Source organism: Physcomitrium patens, chromosome 14, assembly GCF_059467195.1.
Source record: "Physcomitrium patens ecotype Gransden chromosome 14, ASM5946719v1, whole genome shotgun sequence".
NCBI lineage: Eukaryota > Viridiplantae > Streptophyta > Bryopsida > Funariales > Funariaceae > Physcomitrium > Physcomitrium patens.
This window is the reverse complement of record NC_143423.1, coordinates 7,962,523-7,984,159: the sequence shown is the minus strand read 5'-3', so window position 1 is coordinate 7,984,159 and position 21,637 is coordinate 7,962,523. Positions and strand designations below refer to the sequence as shown.

At 32.1% G+C, this 21,637-nt stretch overlaps 1 protein-coding gene and 1 long non-coding RNA gene across 3 annotated transcripts; both read left to right on the top strand.

Annotated features, from left to right (window-relative positions):
- The first annotated feature begins 7,133 nt into the window (after positions 1-7,133).
- On the top strand, positions 7,134-12,167 carry LOC112291827 (uncharacterized). Of its 2 annotated transcripts, XM_073538549.2 has the most exons (11): positions 7,134-7,291; positions 7,700-7,747; positions 7,843-7,998; positions 8,341-8,462; positions 8,610-8,664; positions 8,916-8,990; positions 9,139-9,232; positions 9,375-9,438; positions 9,669-9,730; positions 9,837-9,903; positions 10,409-12,167. In XM_073538549.2, exons 1-11 carry the CDS (start codon positions 7,220-7,222, stop codon positions 10,494-10,496), a joined length of 903 nt encoding a protein of 300 aa, XP_073394650.1. In that variant the 5' UTR covers positions 7,134-7,219; the 3' UTR covers positions 10,497-12,167. The 2 variants fall into 2 exon arrangements, with proteins under 2 accessions (XP_073394650.1, XP_073394652.1); XM_073538551.2 differs by lacking the exons at positions 9,837-9,903; positions 10,409-12,167 and adding an exon at positions 9,926-10,036 and having other exon boundaries at positions 7,135-7,291.
- Positions 12,168-12,725: 558 nt separating this feature from the next.
- Positions 12,726-16,639, top strand: LOC141046152 (uncharacterized). The gene is made up of 2 exons (XR_016506309.1): positions 12,726-13,436; positions 13,826-16,639. It is a non-coding gene; the product is annotated as an uncharacterized LOC141046152 (long non-coding RNA).
- The last annotated feature ends 4,998 nt before the right edge of the window (positions 16,640-21,637 follow it).

Genomic DNA, 21,637 nt, shown 5'->3' with positions numbered 1-21,637 from the left:
TTTACCTTCTAGATTGTAGAGACTCTTCTACTACCTTAGAAAGACCATTAATTCATGAAATTATGTTAGAAGAGATAAATAGTTAGTATAGTTGATACTAGGATTAAGTTGAGAGTAGGGTTGGGCTAAAAATTCCTTAGGATAGGATAGATTGATATTCGGGGGTCGACCGTTTGTGAGACAGGATTGAAATCAGACCTTTGGCCACTAAAACGATGGCTTAGGAAAAAATAGGATTTCATTCAAAGATTGAAGGTTAGGATTTGAGAGCTAGCTTGAATTTCATTTCAAAGACATAAGAATTTTTTTGAGAGGATTTTGGAGGACTTAGCAATTGTTGTTCAAAGTTAGGGTTTGTATCAGTGATTTGGATTTTATATAATATAATTAGGGCTAGCAATTTTGGCTAGTTCGTACAATTGGCATGACATCTACAATTAAAAATTTGGTATTTTTTGGATTATTAGAAGTGCTAAGTGTATACAAAATTTTGTAATAATCTAATAGCGTGGTTTAGAGATATGTAGTTTTTAGCTTAAGAGGGTTTTAGAAGGTGGCAATTTGAGGTTGGATAGGGTTTCTACGATATCTAAAGATCTATTGGTCGGATTAAAGTGAAAATTGGCATGGTGTTGGAGGACTTAAAGATCAAGCTACACACCAATTTTGAGACAAAGTTAATAGTTGGAGAAGGAGAAATCATTGGTGGAATTTCTACTTCACTTTTAAAGTTGGCGGCCAAGTAACATTGGTGCAATTTCACAATATGTAAGTTGGATTGGGCTAAAAATTCTTGAGCATTTAGAAGACTTGTATTGAAAATTGTATGCAAAATTTCACATCAAGTGGATGATCGGATTGGATGTTACAACTTGTTAAAGCTCACTGATTAGGATTAGGATTTACAAGAAAAATCTAAATTGCTTAAATATGAAAGTAACAAGGTAATTGGAATTGAATATTGAATGTATATTGGTGTTGCCATTGAATTATAGAAATGTTGAGGTCCACTTGTATGGTTTTCAAATTGGATTTCAAAAAGATAATTGTCTCACTTCATAATAAAATCAATTGCTTGATTCAATGTTTGAAGATCAAGTAAGTTGAGCATTAATTTTTTTACCTCATATTATAATCTATAGAGAAATTGGCTGACAAGTGCAGTATCATCCCACTTGATATCAATTGCAAGTTGTCAAAATTGTGAGGCATTACTGATCGATTGTCTTATTACAAAATACAGATCTTATTGATTACAACATGAATTGCATTATATTCTTCATACATAGATCAAAACTTTGCCAAAAAAAGCCTTTAGATTATCTAATATTGGATCTTGTTGTTCAAGAAAAGATGAAAACCATGATAATGCTAAACCTGAAAGAAACATATCAATGAATCTAACTTGCGATCCTGAAGTTGGATAACTTTGGGATTGAAGTTCAATCACAAGTTGTACTTGATTGATAAATCCTCTAAACTTTGACCTAGTACCATCAAACTTCTCAAATAGGGAAATTCTAGGTTCTCTAACAGTGGAAGGGCGTTCCACCATAAGAGAAGAGACATGATTTGGTGTAGATATTGAAGCAGCTCCAATCATTTCTATATCTTCACTTCTTGCCAATCTTGTTGTTTCTTTTGGTGGTAAATTGAGTTGATGCATCACAAGGATTAATTTCCTCAATTATTCTTGTATTTGTACCATTGTACTTTTTATTTCAGCAAGTTCTACTATGATAACATTTAGAAAAAAAAGATGTCTAATATTCCTCACGACAAATAAAAGTGAGGACTTGAGAACAAAGAAAATACTAAAGACAATATCAGATTAGAAGAGGATAATCCGTAACTTTTAATGCTTATGTCTTATCAAGAGAAAGAGGTAATCCACTCTTAATCAAGATTAGACAAAGCTCTGATATTGTAAGTGTATTCTTGTCAATCTGTTAAGGACAAGAACTTGATAAAAATAAATAAACAAATGAGATTTCTCTCAAAGAAAGATGACAAAATAGAAATAACTCAATATGTATATTAAAAAAGAAATTGGAATGGCTATTGCCAAAAGATAAGAAAACTAGAGATCCTTGAAACTAGACTAGAAGCAAGAAAAGAGTTGAGAAGAGTGAAGAGGACTTCACTCTTGTCTCTATATATACTATCTAACTAGGAGCTACGTGGCGATGTTTTATAAGACCTCCAATATGTATTGACTTTGTAGGATATATGCCTTGACTTACAAGGCAAGTTTTTCTACATGTGGGCCACATAGTTAGCTTGGTCTTCAAGCTAACAACATGTGTGGTACATGGCCAACTTGTTGACCACATTTCTAATCCAAAAATTTAATTAAAGACACCTATAAAATCAAAGCAGCATCTATGAAGCTTCTAGAAAGCTTCTATAGCAAATATTATAGAATTAACTTACTTCTACCTGTTTATACATGTAATTACTGGCTTTCATGTTTATGTCCGTGACATTCATGTAGAACTTGTTCCTAGAAGGGAGAATAATGTCACGGACATACATATTTATTATAATATTTATTTATATGATTAAATAGAAGTAAATAAAAGTAAATCTATTTCATAATATTTTCTATAAAAGTTTTCTAAAAACTTCATAGATGTTATTTTGACTTTATATATATTTGTAGTTGATTGATAGAATAAATGCTTGATTAATAAGTTAACTACATATTGATAGCTTGTAAAATAAGTTGACTATGTAGTATATATATATATATAGAAAACTTACCATGTAAGTTAAGATACATGTCTTGCAAAGTCAACACATTTTAGAGGTCCTATAAGATATTGCCTTGAAGCTCCTAATTAAGAATATATATAGAAGCAAGAATGAAATATTTTTTACTCTTGTTAATGCGTTTCTAGTCTTTAGTCTTGTTTCAAGGCTTTTTAGTCTTCTTATCTTTGGTAATAGCCATTCTAATTAAATACCATATCATCTTCAATTGACAATCTAGTTCTTTTGAATGACTTAAGAGTGTATTAAGGATTTTTTTCTTCAAGATTCATGTCCTTGACAATTTTAGATAACTAAAAAATCAATACACTCTTATGTCTCTCAAAAAGATTATAGAACCACTTAAAGATGGTATAATATTAAACTAGAATGGCTATTGCTAAAAAAAAAAATAGAATAGACTCTTAAAACTATACTAAGAACAAGAAAGATGTTGACAAGAGTGAAGAAAGCTTCACTCTTGCTTCTATGTATACTATCTAATTAGGAGCTATATAGTGATGTTCTATAAGACCTTTAACACTTGTTGATTTTGTAAGATACATATTTTAACTTGTAAGGTAAGTTTTCTATATGTGCACTACATAGTCAGCTTGTTCCACAAGCTACCAACATGTGTAACATGTATTTATTTTGTTGACCAAGTTTCTAACTTACTAATCAACTACAAACATGCCTAAAGTCAAAATTGCATCTATGAAGCTTCTAGAAAGCTTTCTCTAAAAGATATTATGAAATCAATCTACTTTTACTTACTTCTACCTAATAATATAGGTAATTATTAAAGTAAATATGTATGTCCATGACAATCATTAAGAATTCTACACCAACTATTATTAAAAATAGACTACATACAAGTTAGCTTTGATAAAAAGATAGAAGACAAAGATATAGTAAAAACATCATATAGAGATCATAAATCATAGAATTTTTATAGATGTAGCTTTAATATAATAGAATGATAATAAAAAAATGAAAAAAAAAAAAAAAAAAAAAAAAAAAAAAAAAAAAATCCTTCAACATAGTCTTGTTATATGGTTATTTTATTCCTATTTAATTATAGTTGATAGCTCTCTTTACTTAAGTAGCTACTTATTGTCTTATCCTAATATAATATAATTACACTATCTTATTCATAATTAGGTTTGATAATCCTAATCTTCCTTATATTCTTATTTTCTCATATTTAAAATTGGTGGATGTTTATATTAGATTTTTTATTACTATTTAGAATATTTTAATTTAGACTTATTACTAAATTAATCTATATATTTAAATGTTATTATTAAAAATTTTAATATAAAAAAATAAAAAAATATATAACTTATTTGCTAATATAGATTAAAAAATATTAAAAATAATAATTTTTTTTTTGTTATTCTAGTTTTTATATTATTTATATAAATAAATATATATTATTTTATAAAAATATGGATTTTATTTTAAATACCTAAATTATTACTTAATTTATTTTATCTGCTAAAAAAAACTTCTAAACTATAAATCTAGGACATAAAACTTCTAATTTGATACAAAACTTTTATTTATGAGTAGAAGTATTTTATTACTTTTAATTAATTAATATATTAGTAATAATTCAGAATTTATTATTTAGATTTATGTAGTATTTATAAGACAATGTTTTTATTAGTAAATAATCCACCTATGAAATGTTAGAAAATTTTATAAGAAAACAAAATAAATTTAATTAGAAAATAATTTTTTTATCTAAAATTAATATAAAAGTTTCTAAATTATCAAAATATATAAATATATATGTAAATAAATATTTATTATTAAATTAGTAAAAATTAATAGATATAGATTAAATAAGAGATCTTTTTATTAAAAAATATTAAAGAAATAACTTAGATATGGATTGGATTTATGTATGTAGCATATGCTTACAATAAATTTTCTAAATATGTTTTTACTATTAAAATATCCACTATAAAAATATTTTACACTTTATACACTTGACTTATAAGCCTTTTGGTTCTTAAAAAGTTTCTAAATTACATTCTTATTAGCCAAAGGTTATGAAAGTAAAATTAAAGTTATTTATATTCTAGACAATGTTATTTCTTCATTCTAGTCTTGGTTTAAGATTCTTAAGTTATATGTGCTTAGCAATAGCCATTCTAATATATATATATATATATATATATATATATATAAAAAGAAGAAGAAAAAGTAGAATAAGTATGTGTCTATATATATATATATATATATATATATATATAGACACATACTTATTCTGCTTCTTCTTCTTCTTTTTTAAGTTGCATATGAATGTGTTTTATTTCAAATTTATTAAGAACTATTTTTATAATTTGATACAACTTAATTTATCCAACTTGATATTATAATACTTGTAATTTTTAAAACCAAATTTCTAATATTTTTAGATTTTTTTAATTTTAGTAATCTATAAAAATTATAAAATATTTATTATATTTGACCAAAAATTATATTAAAATCAATTTTATAATTTCAATAGTTTATTAAATTATATATCAATTTAATTTAAATTTTACCAAGACCATTTGAGTAAATTTAGAATATTTTGAAATTAAAAATAAGTTGAAGAAATTGACAAATTATTTGATTGTATTCAATTTTAGTTGTTTCTAAATTTTAACATATATATACATATATAAAATAAAATAATTAATTAAAATTTTCTAATAATAACCAATTCTAATTTCATATATTAGATAGTTATAAAATATCTTCTATTATCATATACAAAAGTATTTATCTTAATTGCAATGAAAGTTGGCTTTAAAAGTAATATTATCATGTGAAACTAAGCTATTAATTATTCTTTAAAATAATAAATTAAAGATATATTTTTTATTTTTTATTTATTTAATATGTAATATAAAATTATATTAACAACATGTTGAAGATTCAAATTTAGTAGTAGATAGAATTTTTTCATATAAAATAAAATTAATAGAAGTAAAGATTGACATCTAATTTTGAATAGCACAATTATTTTAAAGAATACTAAAATATGAAATTATATAAGTAAAATTTATAAAAATATTTCAATTACTAATTTGAAGTATTTATATCTAATACCATTTTTAATTTAAGCCTTTCAATATTTTTAGTACATTTATATTAATTAATGAATTAATAAAAATAAAACCTAAAAATTTGAAAAATAATATTCGTAAAGAATAATTAATTTAATTTCATGTTTTACTAATTACACCTTTTTAACATGTTTTGAATTTTTTATGAATAATTAATTTTTAAATTTGAATCTACTAGCTCTATTTTATATTAATATATCAAAATTAGAATTCAATCTAATCTAAATAAGAATATATATATATATAGTTATAGTTATAGTTATAGTTAGTATGAAACTTTATTCTTAATATTATCTCTGATATTTATTTCTATAAATTTTATAAAAGAAATTCAATCTTTACAAAAAAAAATAATAATAACTAAATAAATAAACCTACATTCCAAAGATAAGATATATAAAGTATAAATTTATATAAATTATTAACTTGATACTATCTTTTTTATTTGTTTCATTTTTATTTTTTATTTTACAACCTATAAAAGAAATTAGTAGTTTATTTTGCTATATTTTGATACAAATCTTACTTAAATAGTTCTGCAATACTTATTTTACTTACAACTATAATTATATATTATCATCATATTTTTACAAATTTTATCAAATATTAATATTTTTTCTTTGTAAGTGTTAACCAAAATTTAAATACATTAAAAGTTGTGCTTATATATATATATATATATATATATACAAACATTTACTAATATTCTAAAAGAAAAATATTTTTATTTAATCACTTTTAGTAGTTTTTTTACCGTAGAGATATCTTAACAGTAGAAATATTATTGTCAAATGATTCTTTAAAAATATTGCTTTAAAGGACCTGTAAGTGGTTTTATTACCTTAATGACTTGCTTATGGAAGCGTGCATGAGTCTTTTCTAATAGTTATCATCTAGTCTAAATAAGAACTATCTAATTTAAAATTTACATATTATGATTGACTATTGTAATTTCTAAGGCAATAAGGCAAGATAAAAACCTTTCTGGTGTGACAATCAATCTTCTTGAGTTTTAGGACCATACAACCTATAAGCATTGCATTTCTATTGTAAGTCAATGATACAATATTGTATAAGAATCAGCACACAATTATAAATATTTTTTTCTATGTGTATATATATACATATATATATATATATATATAGTATTTACAACACAATCTTAATGTTTTTTAAAATACATAAATCTTTGTAAATTTTGAGAAACTTTTCCATCCTACAAAACTAAACAACACAAGATTATTTCTGCTGAGTTTAACTGAGTTTTCATTAGGTTTTGATGATGTTTGGTGTGAAAGTATCATCGGCCTGAAGCACATCACTAATCAAGTGTGAAATCATTCATGCACTTTTCAACTGGGTTATCGCATTTTCACTCATATTCATTCTTTCAATCACATTCCTTAAGTTCAAAGGTGGGGTCATGTTTTTTTTCTCTTGGTAATGCAGTTTTAGGTTTGCTTAGATATCATGCTTCAGTAGTAGTTGGAACTATGGTATTGATGAGTGCGGTAATGTCGTTTCTGTGTGCACTCAGTTGACAACCTGCTGTCTTTTGTCCACTGCTCGTGAAAGCCAAATTCAGATTTGTGATGAGATTCAAATTTGTGAGAGATGAACCGAATTTGTGAGAAATCTCATCTCTCACAAAATTCAGATTTGGCCACTTCCTGTTCGGTTCCGCTTGCATTGAAAGTATAGTCTGTCGTCAGATCGGGTGTCGAAGTCCATGAGCGTCATGCTGTTTCGAGGTTATTTGAATTTTGAAGCCATTGAGAGCTGCTGAGTCGTTGTTTTGTATACATTTTTTTTCCACATCAAAGGAACCCGCGACGGCGTCTGGAGGAGCTGGCGCTGCTCCAGAAAACAAGGTACACGCACGTTCCTGCAAACTTTTTTATATATTTGAGTTGATAGGAAGGCACTAGCATTCTTTCTTATGCTGTTGGCGATGATGGGTTTGTAGATTTGGCTTGAAGGCTGCGAGTTTACCGACTTCAAGTTGGGTCCAATTTTGGGGACTGGAAGCTTTGGCCGAGTATATTTGGCATATTACACTAAGACAGGGCAAGTTTTTGCCACTAAATCCTTGTCCAAAGCCTCAATTGTTGGAACGAAACAGGTACCACACCCTAGGTATTATAATGCTTGTAAATGTGATTCAATTGCTTTAACTTTGTGACAGAATTTACCTCTTTTTTTAATGCTTATTCTTGATCGATATGTGTAATACATCTTTGTTGAGACGCGTAACCAAATCCTTCACAAACTATAACTTAAGGTTGAGAGCTGGAACTACTAGGACAATCAAATAACTTCGTAACTTTGTTATATTCGAGATCACTTTCCCTACCGAAATTGGAAGCTACATTCAATAGGTCATATATGAAAGCTATATTTCATTACATCATTATCTCACGATTCATCCACCAGCTGCTTTCCACCTGGTGAAATGGTGTGGCAGGTGTTGCACGTTAAGCAGGAGAAGTCTATCTTACAGAGGATATCACATCCTTTTGTAGTCAATCTTCTTGGATGTTGCCAAGATGATCAGTGTGTGCCTCTCATCACAGAATATGTTTGTGGGTAAGAGTAGCTAAAAATTCATCTCTGGAGCAACTCTTGTCTTGACCAAATTGAAACCGATAGACCAATTCACATCTTTTTTGTCCATGTGTGTCATCCAACTCAATTCCAGCTTTGTCACAAGCATTTCAAAAATATGATGTGCAGTGGCGAGTTTTTTACTTACTTTCGCAGCTGTGGACGTTTTGATGATGCCACCGCTGTGAGCCATTCTTGACACCCCTTCAATATTTGAAGGAGTTCCACGTTTTTACTCAGACTCTTCTAAGTGATGCAAGTTCAATTTTTTCATGGTTTACATTCAACTGTTTGCATCCAAACGATAAACCAGTTAATAGTCTGTAACGGTGTACATCAAACAATTGGTTGTGACTACGTTTTCAAGAGACTACTGTTGTTGCGTCTTTTTGATTCACGGGAGGGGGCAGTCTAACATATTATCGATTATGGCAGAGATTTTATGCTTCACAAGTTCTGTGTGCGTTTGAGTATCTGCATGGCATGGATATCATGTATCGAGATCTCAAGGTAGGCTCTTAGTGGCTTCAATTCTATTGCATTTAAATGCCTTGATGCGGGTGTTCTACGTAACCATTTTTGGGAAAAGATTTATCATTCATATTTTGTTTTGAAGTGGCCTTAGTGTCAGAAGGGGTGGTGATTTGTCTGCTGGTAGCCCGAAAATTTGCTGCTTGATGAGAAAGGCAATATCAAGGTCACCGACTTTGGGTTTGCGAAACAAGTTGATCGCAGAGCGTATACGTTGTGCGGTAAACCATGTTAACCGGCACATAATATTCTGCTCTTAAGTATTCTATACGTCTCAGTTCGATCTAGTGCTTACTGTGGTAGCGTCACATGGTAGGTGGTTGTTTGTGGGTTGTGACTGGGATTCGTAGAGACTCTGCGCAGGTACACCTGATTATCTCGCTCCTGAGATCATTTTGAATAAGGGTCATGGCAAGCCTGTCGACTGGTAAATTGTTGATTGGTTGGGTAGGATTGAAAAACTGAATAACATGGCAGACATGATAAATAAAATATAAATAAAATATAAAGTGAGTGCCAATTTGCAGGTGTAATTTCATTAGACATAGTATCCGACCTTGTGACTCACGTGATTATAGGTATGACGTTTGAATTTATTCGTGATGGTCAATATTTTTGTCTTTTAATACATCTGGTTGTGGAACTAATGTAAAATAGGTGGACTTTTGGGATTCTAATATACGAGATGTTGGCTGGTTATCCTCCTTTTCTTGGCAACGGTGAGATAATCTCAATTTACCACCGAAAAAAGTGATATAGATTTTGTAAAATTTTATGTATAATATTGTACCGTTTTACATACGTCTTGAAATGTTTCATGCACAGATCCTGTAGGTACTTACCAGAAGATACTGAGTGGTAAATTGAAGTTCCCGAGGCTTTTTTCTAAAAGGTACTCTTGTGTCCGTGTTCAGTTTTTGACCAACTTGGATTGAAGCACATACGAGACCTTACACACTAGTGTCAGTACAACAGAAGCACTAACGTTGCTACACATATATATCAACAAGTGCCAGCAAGAAAAACTTAAGGTCAAACAGCACCTTGGCCCTTAAATGTGTGCTCGCTCGATAATGCAACAATGGTACGCCGTAATAATCACCAAATCCAAATCTTCGTGAGACTCAGGAAAAGATAGGAAACGATCTAAGACGCACGCTCAAACCGCCTTGCTTGGAAAGTCACCAAAACGTGCACCATGTGATTCACCAATTAAACCAAACCTGTCACAAGAAGACTTGTGCAGATTTATTCAAGAAGTGACCAGCAATTTTTGCAACGTCTCAAGGGGTCGTAGACACTACGGCTACAATGCTTGGAGTTGTGGTTTCATGCTCAACTTGTATTTGTGGCAACTTAATAAACTACTTCTCACAAATTGTAATCTGGCTCTGCAGTTCAAAAGATCTCGTGAAAAGACTTCTCGAAGCAGACTTGACAAAACGGTGTGGCCATTCTACTGTTTCCACACAGCAGCTCCACTGACCCAATGAATTAAAATCACCGCTGACTTGTGTGCAGTTAATCACGGAGACTAGAGTGCGTGCTTGTAGATATCAGCACCCATCCGCATGCAGCGCCTATTTACTGGGACACTCCCCCAATTCAACCCAAAGTCTCAGTATCCACGCGACTGCATTTTTTGCTTTGCCTTCTTCACATGAGGAAAAAAAAAAAAAACAAAACAAAACAAAACAAAACAAAAAAAAATCCAAGTTGCTTGATTTCTGATCCAACTTCTTAACTTAAAGATGCTTTATTTATGAGAATGCTTATGCACTCTGAAGAGGACGATTGTCTAATGGGGTGATGATGGGTCCAGTCAAAGGACGACACAAGCTGCTTTGATGATTACTCAAAGCTCGGTCCCATGAAACATGAGTTTGTCCTTTCTGCTGATGACCAATTACTCTTCAAAGATCTTTGAGGGTGCTTTAATATTAGACTTCACTGACCCCTTTGCTCATTTATTAATAAAGACGTATTCACTCTCTAAAGGGAGAAATGCAATTTGTGGCAGCAGCAAGTCACCCCAAATCAGTACAATTTTAAGCTGCAGGATTGTGTTCTTTCAATGCCAGGCACTTAAAGGTTTTTTGCTTTCTTTCTTTTCCTTTTCTTTTATACCAGAAGTGCAGAATTCACCCCAGCTGTGGCATTCATCAGATGATTGATTGAGCCTTTAGTGTAGACTCAACTCACTCTGTCATGAAGAAATCAGGTTTTGTGATTGTAGATGGGATTTAAAGGAAGAAAGGCAAAAACAAATTGAAAAGTGAAAAAAGGGTAAACGCGCAAATAAACTGTATTAGTATGATTGAGTGGAAGCTAAATACTGACTTGGGTCAGTCAGAGCTATTAGAAAATGAAAGCATGTGAAATAGAACTAGAGATTGAGGATGAATTTTTTAAAATGGCCTACCCATGGATGCTGTAAATTTATTTATTTTATTTATTTATTTATTTATTTTATTGTTATGTGAGATGGTCCATTTAGTCAGCTATTTGTGGAAGTGTTTTTCGAATATTGAATCTAGAAATTGCAATTCAATGAGTAGTTTATATTGACTTCGTGCACTATACAACTACAACCAAAAAATTAATGATTTTTAGTCTCTATTTTGAAAATACTTGATTCCAACATTGTTTCTTTAAGCCTAAACTAACATAGAAATTGATTGTAGTTCTATATGTGCAACTGACGAATGTGGAATTTATAATTTGAACTGTGATTTAAATGATAAGAAAATCATGCACACATTTTATATTTTATTGAAAGATTCACTATTACACATATTTAAAAGTGATTTTTTCAGCTTACAGTTTCAATACTAAGATTATGTCCTGTTCTTTTCATTTATTTACTTTGAAAATAGTACAACCCCGTAAATTTCTCATTTGCTACAGCTCTACCTTTCACCAAGAAAATCTTTAAAACACTTTAAAACAAACCAGATGTAAAATCAAACACGTACTACAACAGATAAAACAATGAAGAGAAGTTTCAAAGTTCTTGCATGCTTGTAAAGATACAATGTGTATTTAATTGCATTTAAGAGGGAAGAATAGACCCCATTTGGAGGGGTTTTTATCCACAAGGTCTCAACAGTAAAAATTTAAAGATATATATATATATATATAAATCATGATCATGTGATTAGCAACCGAATAAAAAAATTAAAAATGAAACCAAACCAAACCAAAATCTAACGCTGATCACAATGGTAACAAGATCTTCTCTGCTGCAATATTACCTGGCTGACATGAATTCACTTGACATTCACTTCCATGTCAGAAAAGTATTGATTTATATGTATATGCAATTTTTGTGATCTCCTCAAGTACCATCGACGACTTCCAGAAACCTGCCTATTGTGTTGGGTCTTAATACAACAAGCATATGTTATTCTTCAACCATTTAGGGTTTGAGATGATCAACTTTCTTAATTGAGAAAATCGGATATGTTGAAACTACTTATTAGCTAGAACAAAACAGTAAATAACGGTTTATAGGAGAACCTTATAATAATAATAGTAATAATAGTAAATAGTGCTTTAACCATTTTTTTAATATAATTTTAAGGAAATTGAAAGGATATTTTACATTAGAGTTTTTAAGCTAGATAATTTTTATGTAATTAATATTTCATGTAAAGGAAATTTATTGATTGTTTTGATAAATTGTCAAAGTTTTTTTTTTTTTTTTTTTTTTTTTTACATAAGATATACTCTTATAGTAGAATTTTTAACCTAAATTTTATACTCGATGTGACCTTAATATGATAGCGGATTACAATAATATTTATGAATTATTTTTGGATTATAAGATAGGTTTTAGTTTTGCTACAACACAAAAAAAATTTAAAAAAATAATTTAAGTCATTACTTATTACTAATTTTTCAATAAGTCAATAAAAGAAGCATAAAAAATAATTGCAAACAATCTTAGACAAACTCATTAATACAATAATAGTTTGCACAATAATATCTATGGTCTAAACACAAATTTATTTTTATATCTAATATAATATATAAGATAATACTATTTATTATTTATTATTTATTAAGTAGTGTTAATTCAATATCATAATAATATGTGGATGCTATCTGGTTCTGATATATTTTACCCAATTTTGAAACCTAGTCAGTTATTAAGGATATATTTTACATCTTCAAAAGATTTTTTTAAAATATATCTTAAAATATATATATATATATATATATATATGCAAATAGACATATATGCATCACTCCATCAAACACAGAATATTTCAACCACAAGGTATTAACATAGAGTGATGATGTAAATCTTTTACAAAAATGTATCACTCCATCAAACACAGAATCAACATAATACCTTGTGGTTGAAATAATAACATTTGACCATTTTCTGCCATGAAATCCATTAACAGCAACAAGACCAACGTATTTTTCAATTCAGCATTTGAGTCCATTCAGAATACTTTAGATCATTTTCAGAGAGTAACTTATAAAATCCATTGGTTATTATTTACAGACTAGCTAAACCTGTGTCGTTGTCATGGAAAAAGTGACCTAAAATAATTTATAATAATCATTTCAATAAATTATCATATTAATGAAATTATTTCAATAATTCATTTCAATAATTATTGGAATTAAAATAATTGGTCCACTAGAGCAGGTACTTATAACTAAAAGAATACAAATCGTAACAATTTACTTTGGATTTATGAATTTCAATTTTTTCTGTAATCATGACCATCTGCCTTGAGCATTTGATGTTGCAAAAATAAACAAACAAATAAAAGACCATGACAGTTTCTTGTTTGTAGGCATGGTTTTGTAGCCTATCTGATGCTATAATAAACATATTTTTTATGCGATGATTATGTGATCAAATACTATGAGATAGGATCCAATCATCTTCCCAACACAGTTACAAACAGAGTTGCAACTTTATGTCAAAATTTCTGAGCCTTGAGTTACTCCTTATCATGCAACTAAAACCCAACTCACCCAAATGTCTCTCATCCTGCATACCTTTCAGTGGTTTAACACTATAAATTCACTGTACTTTCATACAAAATCCTTTGCAATCTTTAACCTCCTCATTACACTCTGGTTGAGTTACATAAGAAAATGTTCTCTCAAAATGCAAATTGAATCCACAGTTTCTCTGCAAAATGATAATTAAATTGCAGAATTTAGAATTTAGTATATAAATTTAGAATATTTAGTTGAACAAATTGGGATTTGTACCATTGTCACAAATGCAAAATTTACTTCTATCTTGTGAATTCTTCATCTGAATTCCATGGTTTCTTTGCAACACAGGTTTATTACAGGTTCAGAGTAAACTACATCTACAATGGAATAAAGGAAAAGCCTACATGGTGATTGTTGGCAGGATCCTGTTGCAAAATGTGCAGATTTTTGGCAGGATCCTCTAAATCATATTCTTATGTGTCATCAAAGAAGTTAAGGTCATCAAAATATTGCTGAGTTACAGCCCAGATTTTCATCAACAATTGTTTACATTGATCATCAATATTGATATTAGGCATAAGACGTGAACCTTCCCCAATGAGAAGACTTGAGCTAAGCATCAAATTTCTAAATTTCTCCTCCTAGATAAAGCTCATCAAAATCCTACATCCACTTGCCCTCTCCATATAACCTTGTCATAACACATGCTAGCAATGTCTTCTGCTACACACAAAGCATCCAAAGCATATTGCAACCATTATTATATATTACATTAGCTAATAGCATTAGCTTGCAATGTGAAATTGCCAATTACACATCTCTACTTCTCTACATCTTTTGGCATGGATCATTGAGCATGATTCTCCTATATATTACACGCACTGATTGTTTGTTACTTAAAACGCGAATGAAAAGCAAAAAAACTCGCCTCAAAGGTCAGATCCAAGAGAGGATAAGGGGTAGGGGAACACAAGTTGATGTGCTGTCAGGAACATTCAAGCTTTGCAAGCTGATCTTTGAGCCTTACCATTTACAACTTGCACCCGCACTCTTGATTGATTATGCATTGTTTTTCTTTATCTCTTTGCAAGTGAACTTTTTCACAAATCACTTAAACACCTGAAACTTCACTGTAGTACCACAACATGTAGCTCATGCACAAACAAACTCCATTGAACTGACTTGTGAAGATCATGAAAAAACGGGGTTTGATTCCGTAGTAGAAACTTCACACATGAAAGATATCAAAAGAAATCAAAAGGAGTGAATCAACCTGCAAGTATTTTTTATAACATGCAGAAACTGCAGAGGACTTAATGAAAAATATGCAAGAAAAAATGAACTTAGCTACAATCTACATGAAACCCACACCAAAACCATGATATGATAGCATAATAGCATAATAGCACAATGGGTGGTAGAGTGGACTAATGCTTACACAGCAAGGGAGAGGCCCTCTTGCACAACCTAGCAGAAAAAAAACACAAAAATAAAAAAAATAAAAAAAAATAACAAACGGAGAAAACCATGATCAACAAGAGCTATACCTATTAAGAGCCAAACACATAGATATGTGTGAAAAGCTTGATACATGGACTGAGGCCTGCACCATGGGACAAAAAATAACACAAAAATGCAAAGGAGATGTTCCTACAACATCACAAACTGCTGTCGCAAACGAATCTAAAAATCCAACCTGATGTGGTCAAATATAAAGTGATCAAGTGATCAAATGCAAAGTCATTGAATTAATGAAAATTCACTGGGCAAAGACAGCAAGAACATCACCCTAACTAAACCCATGCAGTTACCATGGAGTTTGTAAGGCAAAATTTTAGAACTTACAAATCAGATGTTGACATGGAAATTTACTTGCTACAATGGTTATATCAATTTATAAGCCTAATACTTATGAACTCTGCCTTGACGCTTATGAACTCTAATCACCTAGTAATGAAGATCAATACATGAAGGTAACATATACAGACAGGATGCCTTGAAAACTACTTGATTTTTAATGAATATATCTAATTACAGAAATCAAGAAGAAGAAAGAACCAAGTATGGGTGCAGCTTACCATGAACAGTGTGGTCTAGATTTCTATACTAGGAGTAAAAATGAGCAGGATGGCATTCACAGGGTAATGCACAGTGGTTTCTCTTCTACACCTATGATTATCTTTTGGTGAAAAGCTACCTATTTACTTTAAAATCTCCCAACTAGAAAAAAAAAACAAAAACAAAAACAATGCATACCAACAATATTGATTGTCTGCACTAATCCAACAATGGAAATCCAACATTCTCTTACAAACTTTGCCATCAATGCATTAATAGAACTTTGACATCAACATCACTTTGCTTTGCTTCATTCACTGCAATTCAATCACTAAATCAAAGTCTTGATAAGTATGTAACAAAGCTAAGGAATGTGAGTAGTATTGCTCTGCCATCAATGCAAAGGATGGTAGGAAAATGCCCTGTGCAATGCCATGAAAAATGCCCTATAGAACTCCCCAATCAATTGTAAAACATAGTAATGAATTGTAAAAACAGGTTGTAAACTCCATAAAACATAAACATTGTCCTGTGCAATGTTTGATAAAAACAAAGGCCCATCCATGTGATGAACCAAAGCCACCACTTGTCTCTTTAAGCAATCTTAATATATAGATGGAATATTTAAATCAAATCTAATAAAATCAGTAAATATTATATTAAGACTCTAAAATATATACATGTATGACAATTGGTGTTGTCTTCTTTCTTGTTGGTGTAATCAAGATAGCAAAAATAGATTTCCAAAAAGACACGTCTAACAAGTATTTTATTGCATGTCTAGAATAAAAAGTTTGGTGGTGGTCTACTAAGTTCCAGTCAAATCCACCTAAAATGGTTCAATTTTATATACCCTAGAAGACATGATGAAGTAAACAAAACATTGTCTAACATAAACATGAATAATAATAATAATAATAATAATAAAATCCTTCTAAATGAGCATATCATATTTCCTTCTTTTCTTTTTGAATGCATCTTAGAAACCACTAAATCAAAATTTTGTAGCTAAAAGTTCTTCAAGCTTTAACATTGAATAAAAATGAACACAAATCACAGAAAAGATTCATACAACACAATATTCAGTATAATAAAATTTGTAAAGAAATTGCAATTCAATAGTTTCAACAAAATTAATTTTCAACATTGCGTCTAACAGAAGTGCAATTGAAATGACAAATAAGATTAAGAGGAACTAAGTATTATAAGTTGATAAGTCCTGCTAATTATGCAAAGACTACACACCTTTAATCAGTTTTTCTTTTTCTGTTCTTTTCTTTCCTTGTTTTACTTCTTGGTAAGTGATGGAGGCTTTCATTCCAATTGTACACTGTCAGGACTCACTGTTCCAATCCCTAAAATTATGCCAACAGATGTCCCACATCGCTTGATCAAAGACTTATCTCAGGGCCCTACTGTGTATTAGTTTTCAACTTCATGCAGACTTGACCCACAAGAGGCAAAGAATTTCATCCACAAGCATAAATTTCTTACTTTATTAACCATATTCCATCCCCCATTGGAGAATAACCAAGTTCCCTTCCATTGTCCCATCTTATTCTTACACATACCCAATCACATCCTACAGCTACATTACTATAGGAAGATTCCACAAATTAGGGTTAATTGTTCAAGCAAAGACATCAACCCATTCTAATAGCTTACCTTCCAATGGTATGTGGGACACATTGCAAGTAGTATATTGTCAAGGCTCTAGTCAAGGTGGGGCCCTGTAGGAGGGGACTTGGCAAGTGGGTCCTCACATGCAATGAGAGACCTACAACTGTACCATGTAATGACTTTGGCTTGTTCATAGGACATGGGATTCAACATTGGGGGAACCACACCCCCCTTGTTTCAAAAGCTTGGCTCCTCTTTCATACTTAGCCCATTATATCCCAACCCCAACAAGCCTCTCTGGACCACCTCCATGCTTTTTGACAACCCTTGTGAGATCTTGCTCTCTTCACATTCTGCATTACTTTTGAGTGTGGGTTTATACATGCTCTGAAATGTGGGGTGTTGCTCTCTATATATTTTTCACATAGTTAAATGTTACACAGTCAATCTCATTTGACAATGTCATATGGGTCCTCAAAATTCAATCAACATGGTTGGCCCCCAATGCTTCGTGAAAGAATTTGCAACAGATTCCATAATTGGAAACCACATACATCCTTCTGTCACCCAGAAACACAGCTGAACAAAGAACATGGATTTATGATATTGACTTCATGCCATCATCATTTCAAAAGAAATTCTGGATACCAAAACTTGCTGTGGTGGAGATGCGGCAATGTGCAAGAGATTTGAATTCAAAACCCAACTGGGCCAGCCTTGCACAGGCAATCAGGGTGCAGGCAGGCGAGGACCTGTAAACTGCTAGAGATCTATTTTTACGAAACAGGAAACCTGGTGAGCTCAGTGGCTCAGACACTGTATCTGTAGGTTGGTGCAGTGCAAGCCCTTCTCTTCACATGAGTGCACAATTCTCAAAATTTGAACACAAACAGCTATGACTTATAGACGTTGGGAAAAAAACAACTCTGGAGCCTGCAGGTTCAGATCCCTGACACAACATTGAAAAGACACGGATTCAGTTCAGGGAAAGATACAGTGCAACTGATTTTTTTTCTACAGTATTTTTTCTGCTGATAGTAAGTGAAACATGGTAAACACTGGATGGAGCAGGAGGTTTAAGCTTTTAGGGTTTCTTCAGATTCGTTGCTTTGTTTGTGGCATCCACTTTGTCAGTTGGTCCATTGTACAAAACCCACCCCACCACCACCCTGCTGTCTATAAACACATGGCACACTTGATTCTAGCACCCACTATTGTACATCATGGGTTGAACTTGTTCAAAGGGAATACAAGTCACCCACTTGCTCAAATGTAGCATAAGAAACCCATGTACCTTGTACATAACACAATGGCAAAACGTTAAACCCTAGTTTTTGATTCCCTGTTGTGGGGTGGATGAATGAATGAATGTGACTTCTATTGTTCAAATTTCAGAAACACTTGCAATCCAGCAATATCTACCACATGCTCTCCCAGGTGGTGATGTGAAGCCAGCTCTCATAGTTGCAGAATGATGCTTGGTACAAGTTTTGTCCTTTTGGGTGTGTATGAGCTTAAAGTGTTGGTGTTGAGTGGGGCTTTTTTCGATAACCCAGTGAAACACAAACACAAAGATCAATGCACCCAGTTTTCTCTACTTCCCCTCAAAGCAGCAGCAGCAGCACAAGTTAAAATTTTCTATTTGATGTTGTTCCATGTAAAAAAACAAAAAAACAAAAAATGTAATTACAAAGGCTGGTGAGGATAGACATTCATCTCCAACAAGACATGCCCTCCTCAATAATTAGAGGGTGGGGGGTCTCCTTGTCAAGCACTCTCGACAAGCATAGTGCCCATCCATGATGCAGTTCAGCTTTTCTACTTTATCTTTTTTTCCTCAATTTTAATGTTTATCCTCCTCATATGTTTGTTTCCCAATGTGGTGTCTCCATCTCTTCCAGGTTTGTGCCATGCTTGAGACAACTCCAGAAACAGAAAAGTCTGCACCTGTTGGGTGAAGCATCACACAAGCCTTGTCCCCACTGGTATTCAGTACTACTGAATGAATGCTGTGTTTTCTCTCCCCCCCCCCATTTCCAAAATTGCAGAGCTGAATGTCCAGACTGTAGCCTGCAATGTGGGCTAGTGGACACTTATTTGTCATGAATTTGTCTCCCTCCCTCCCTCCCTCCCTCCCTCCCATGCCACACACCCATACACAGTAAAATAAGTTTGTAAAGAGAGAGAAGTTTCATGGAGATTCTGCAGGTCCTTCAAAAACCCTGGGATCTATGTGAACTGAGGTGGGAAATCTCAAGAAAAATATTAAAAAAAAAATTGTAAAAATTAAACTTGTGGAGAAATTCCATGTGAAATGTGGCCCTCTGCATCCTTCTGATGATTGAGTTCTCTTGTTCCAAAGACGCTTTCTTATCCATCATGGATGTTTCAAATAGAACCAGTATGCATCAATTTTAAGTACTAAATGTCATGTGGGAAACTTGATAAGTGCATTGCTTTAAGTGGAGGATTCATGGTTTTCTCATATTCGGCAAGTCAATATTTACACATGTGCTAGGTTCATTGAGAGGTAATTAGGTTTTTTACTTTACTTTACTTTTCTTTCTATTGACATTTCTTTTTATTTTTTTCTTTTCTAGAGGAGTATATTCACATGGAAAGATAATGGATGGCATGAAGGTTTTAAAATTTCTCTGTTCCAGCAATTCTGTACAACATGTGAAGTTACAAAACAAAATGATGATGGTGACTTATGTTTATTTCTTGGGTTTAAATTAGGTTTGAAAATCTTATTGATTCATGATTAATGAAGATATGAAGACAATTCCTTCTAATAAAGATATATATATATATATATATATATAGAGAGAGAGAGAGAGAGAGAGAGAGAGAGATGCATAATATGCAAAGATTAATAAAATAATAAGGATATATATATATATATATATATAAATATATATTTATATATAGAGAGAGAGATGCATAATATACAAAGATTAATAGCAACCAAATAATCTCTATGTTGATAAATCATCCATGATAAATTTTTATAAACCCTGTCAAACCCAAATTTTATGTTGACAAATTTCTACAACTTGAATTATTTTAGAACACTCTTATTTGGAAGTGTTTTTTTATTAGTAGACCCTCTTATCCACTATTAAAATAAGTAAACAGAACATTATAAGCTTGCATTTTGGGTCATGACAATTGATGTTGCACAAAGGTTCCCAAAGGTTCCATGTCCTTTGACACATCATCCACCAACAACAACAACAGCCAACTCCCTTTTTGCAAGTTCCAAACCCCTTCATTAATGAAGCACGCACACCTTCCCTCTCCAAAACTCCTAAATCAAAGGATTCCAAAATGAGGCCATGTGACAGCTCCGTCGCTGGTGCTGGCAATACGAACGAACCTGCATGAAGTTGACCTTGATCTCATATATATGGTTCCGTGGATTTTTTAATAAAATTATGGGATATATCCAACAGGAAAGAAGGATGATGCCACTCAACCCATGAGCAGGCAATCCAATTCTGCAATGCGGATCCATTTCGTCTTCAAAATTCCTCTCTTGGATATTCAAATCAGTGCAATGTCTCATAAGCCCGAGGAATTTGTGCAACCCAACACAAATCAGTGGCGGGGGAATTTACTGGGGAGAGCAGGACATGAATGCGGAGCTGACTGAGCTCGAGTTTGCAAGCTTGAGGGAGGTGGAGGGAGATGGAGATGGAGAGGAAGAGTGGGACGAAGATGACGACGACGACTAGGGAGATGGCGTTTTGGCGTCGCTAGTGTGTGAGGGAGGGAGGGTCTGACAGGAATGGTAGGGCTGTCGCCTGGCACGTGATAGCAGAGCCGCACAGAAGCAGGAGGTGGGGAGTTGGGGGGGGGGGTGTGTGTGTCCTGACGCTGCATCTGCATGTGCTGCCGCATCCTCTCATCATCATCATGTTCAGCATTTTCATCGTCTGGAATCAACCCCGGTTCCCAACTTTCTGCCGGGCCCGTCC

Excerpts from the sequence above, each read along its gene's own strand:
- LOC112291827 (XM_073538549.2), top strand. The coding sequence starts at position 7,220 with ATGCACTTTTCAACTGGGTTATCGCATTTTCACTCATATTCATTCTTT. Across the intron at positions 7,292-7,699 it reads CACATTCCTTAAGTTCAAAG|GAACCCGCGACGGCGTCTGG; the intron begins GTGGGGTCATGT and ends TCCACATCAAAG. Across the intron at positions 9,233-9,374 it reads CAGAGCGTATACGTTGTGCG|GTACACCTGATTATCTCGCT; the intron begins GTAAACCATGTT and ends GACTCTGCGCAG.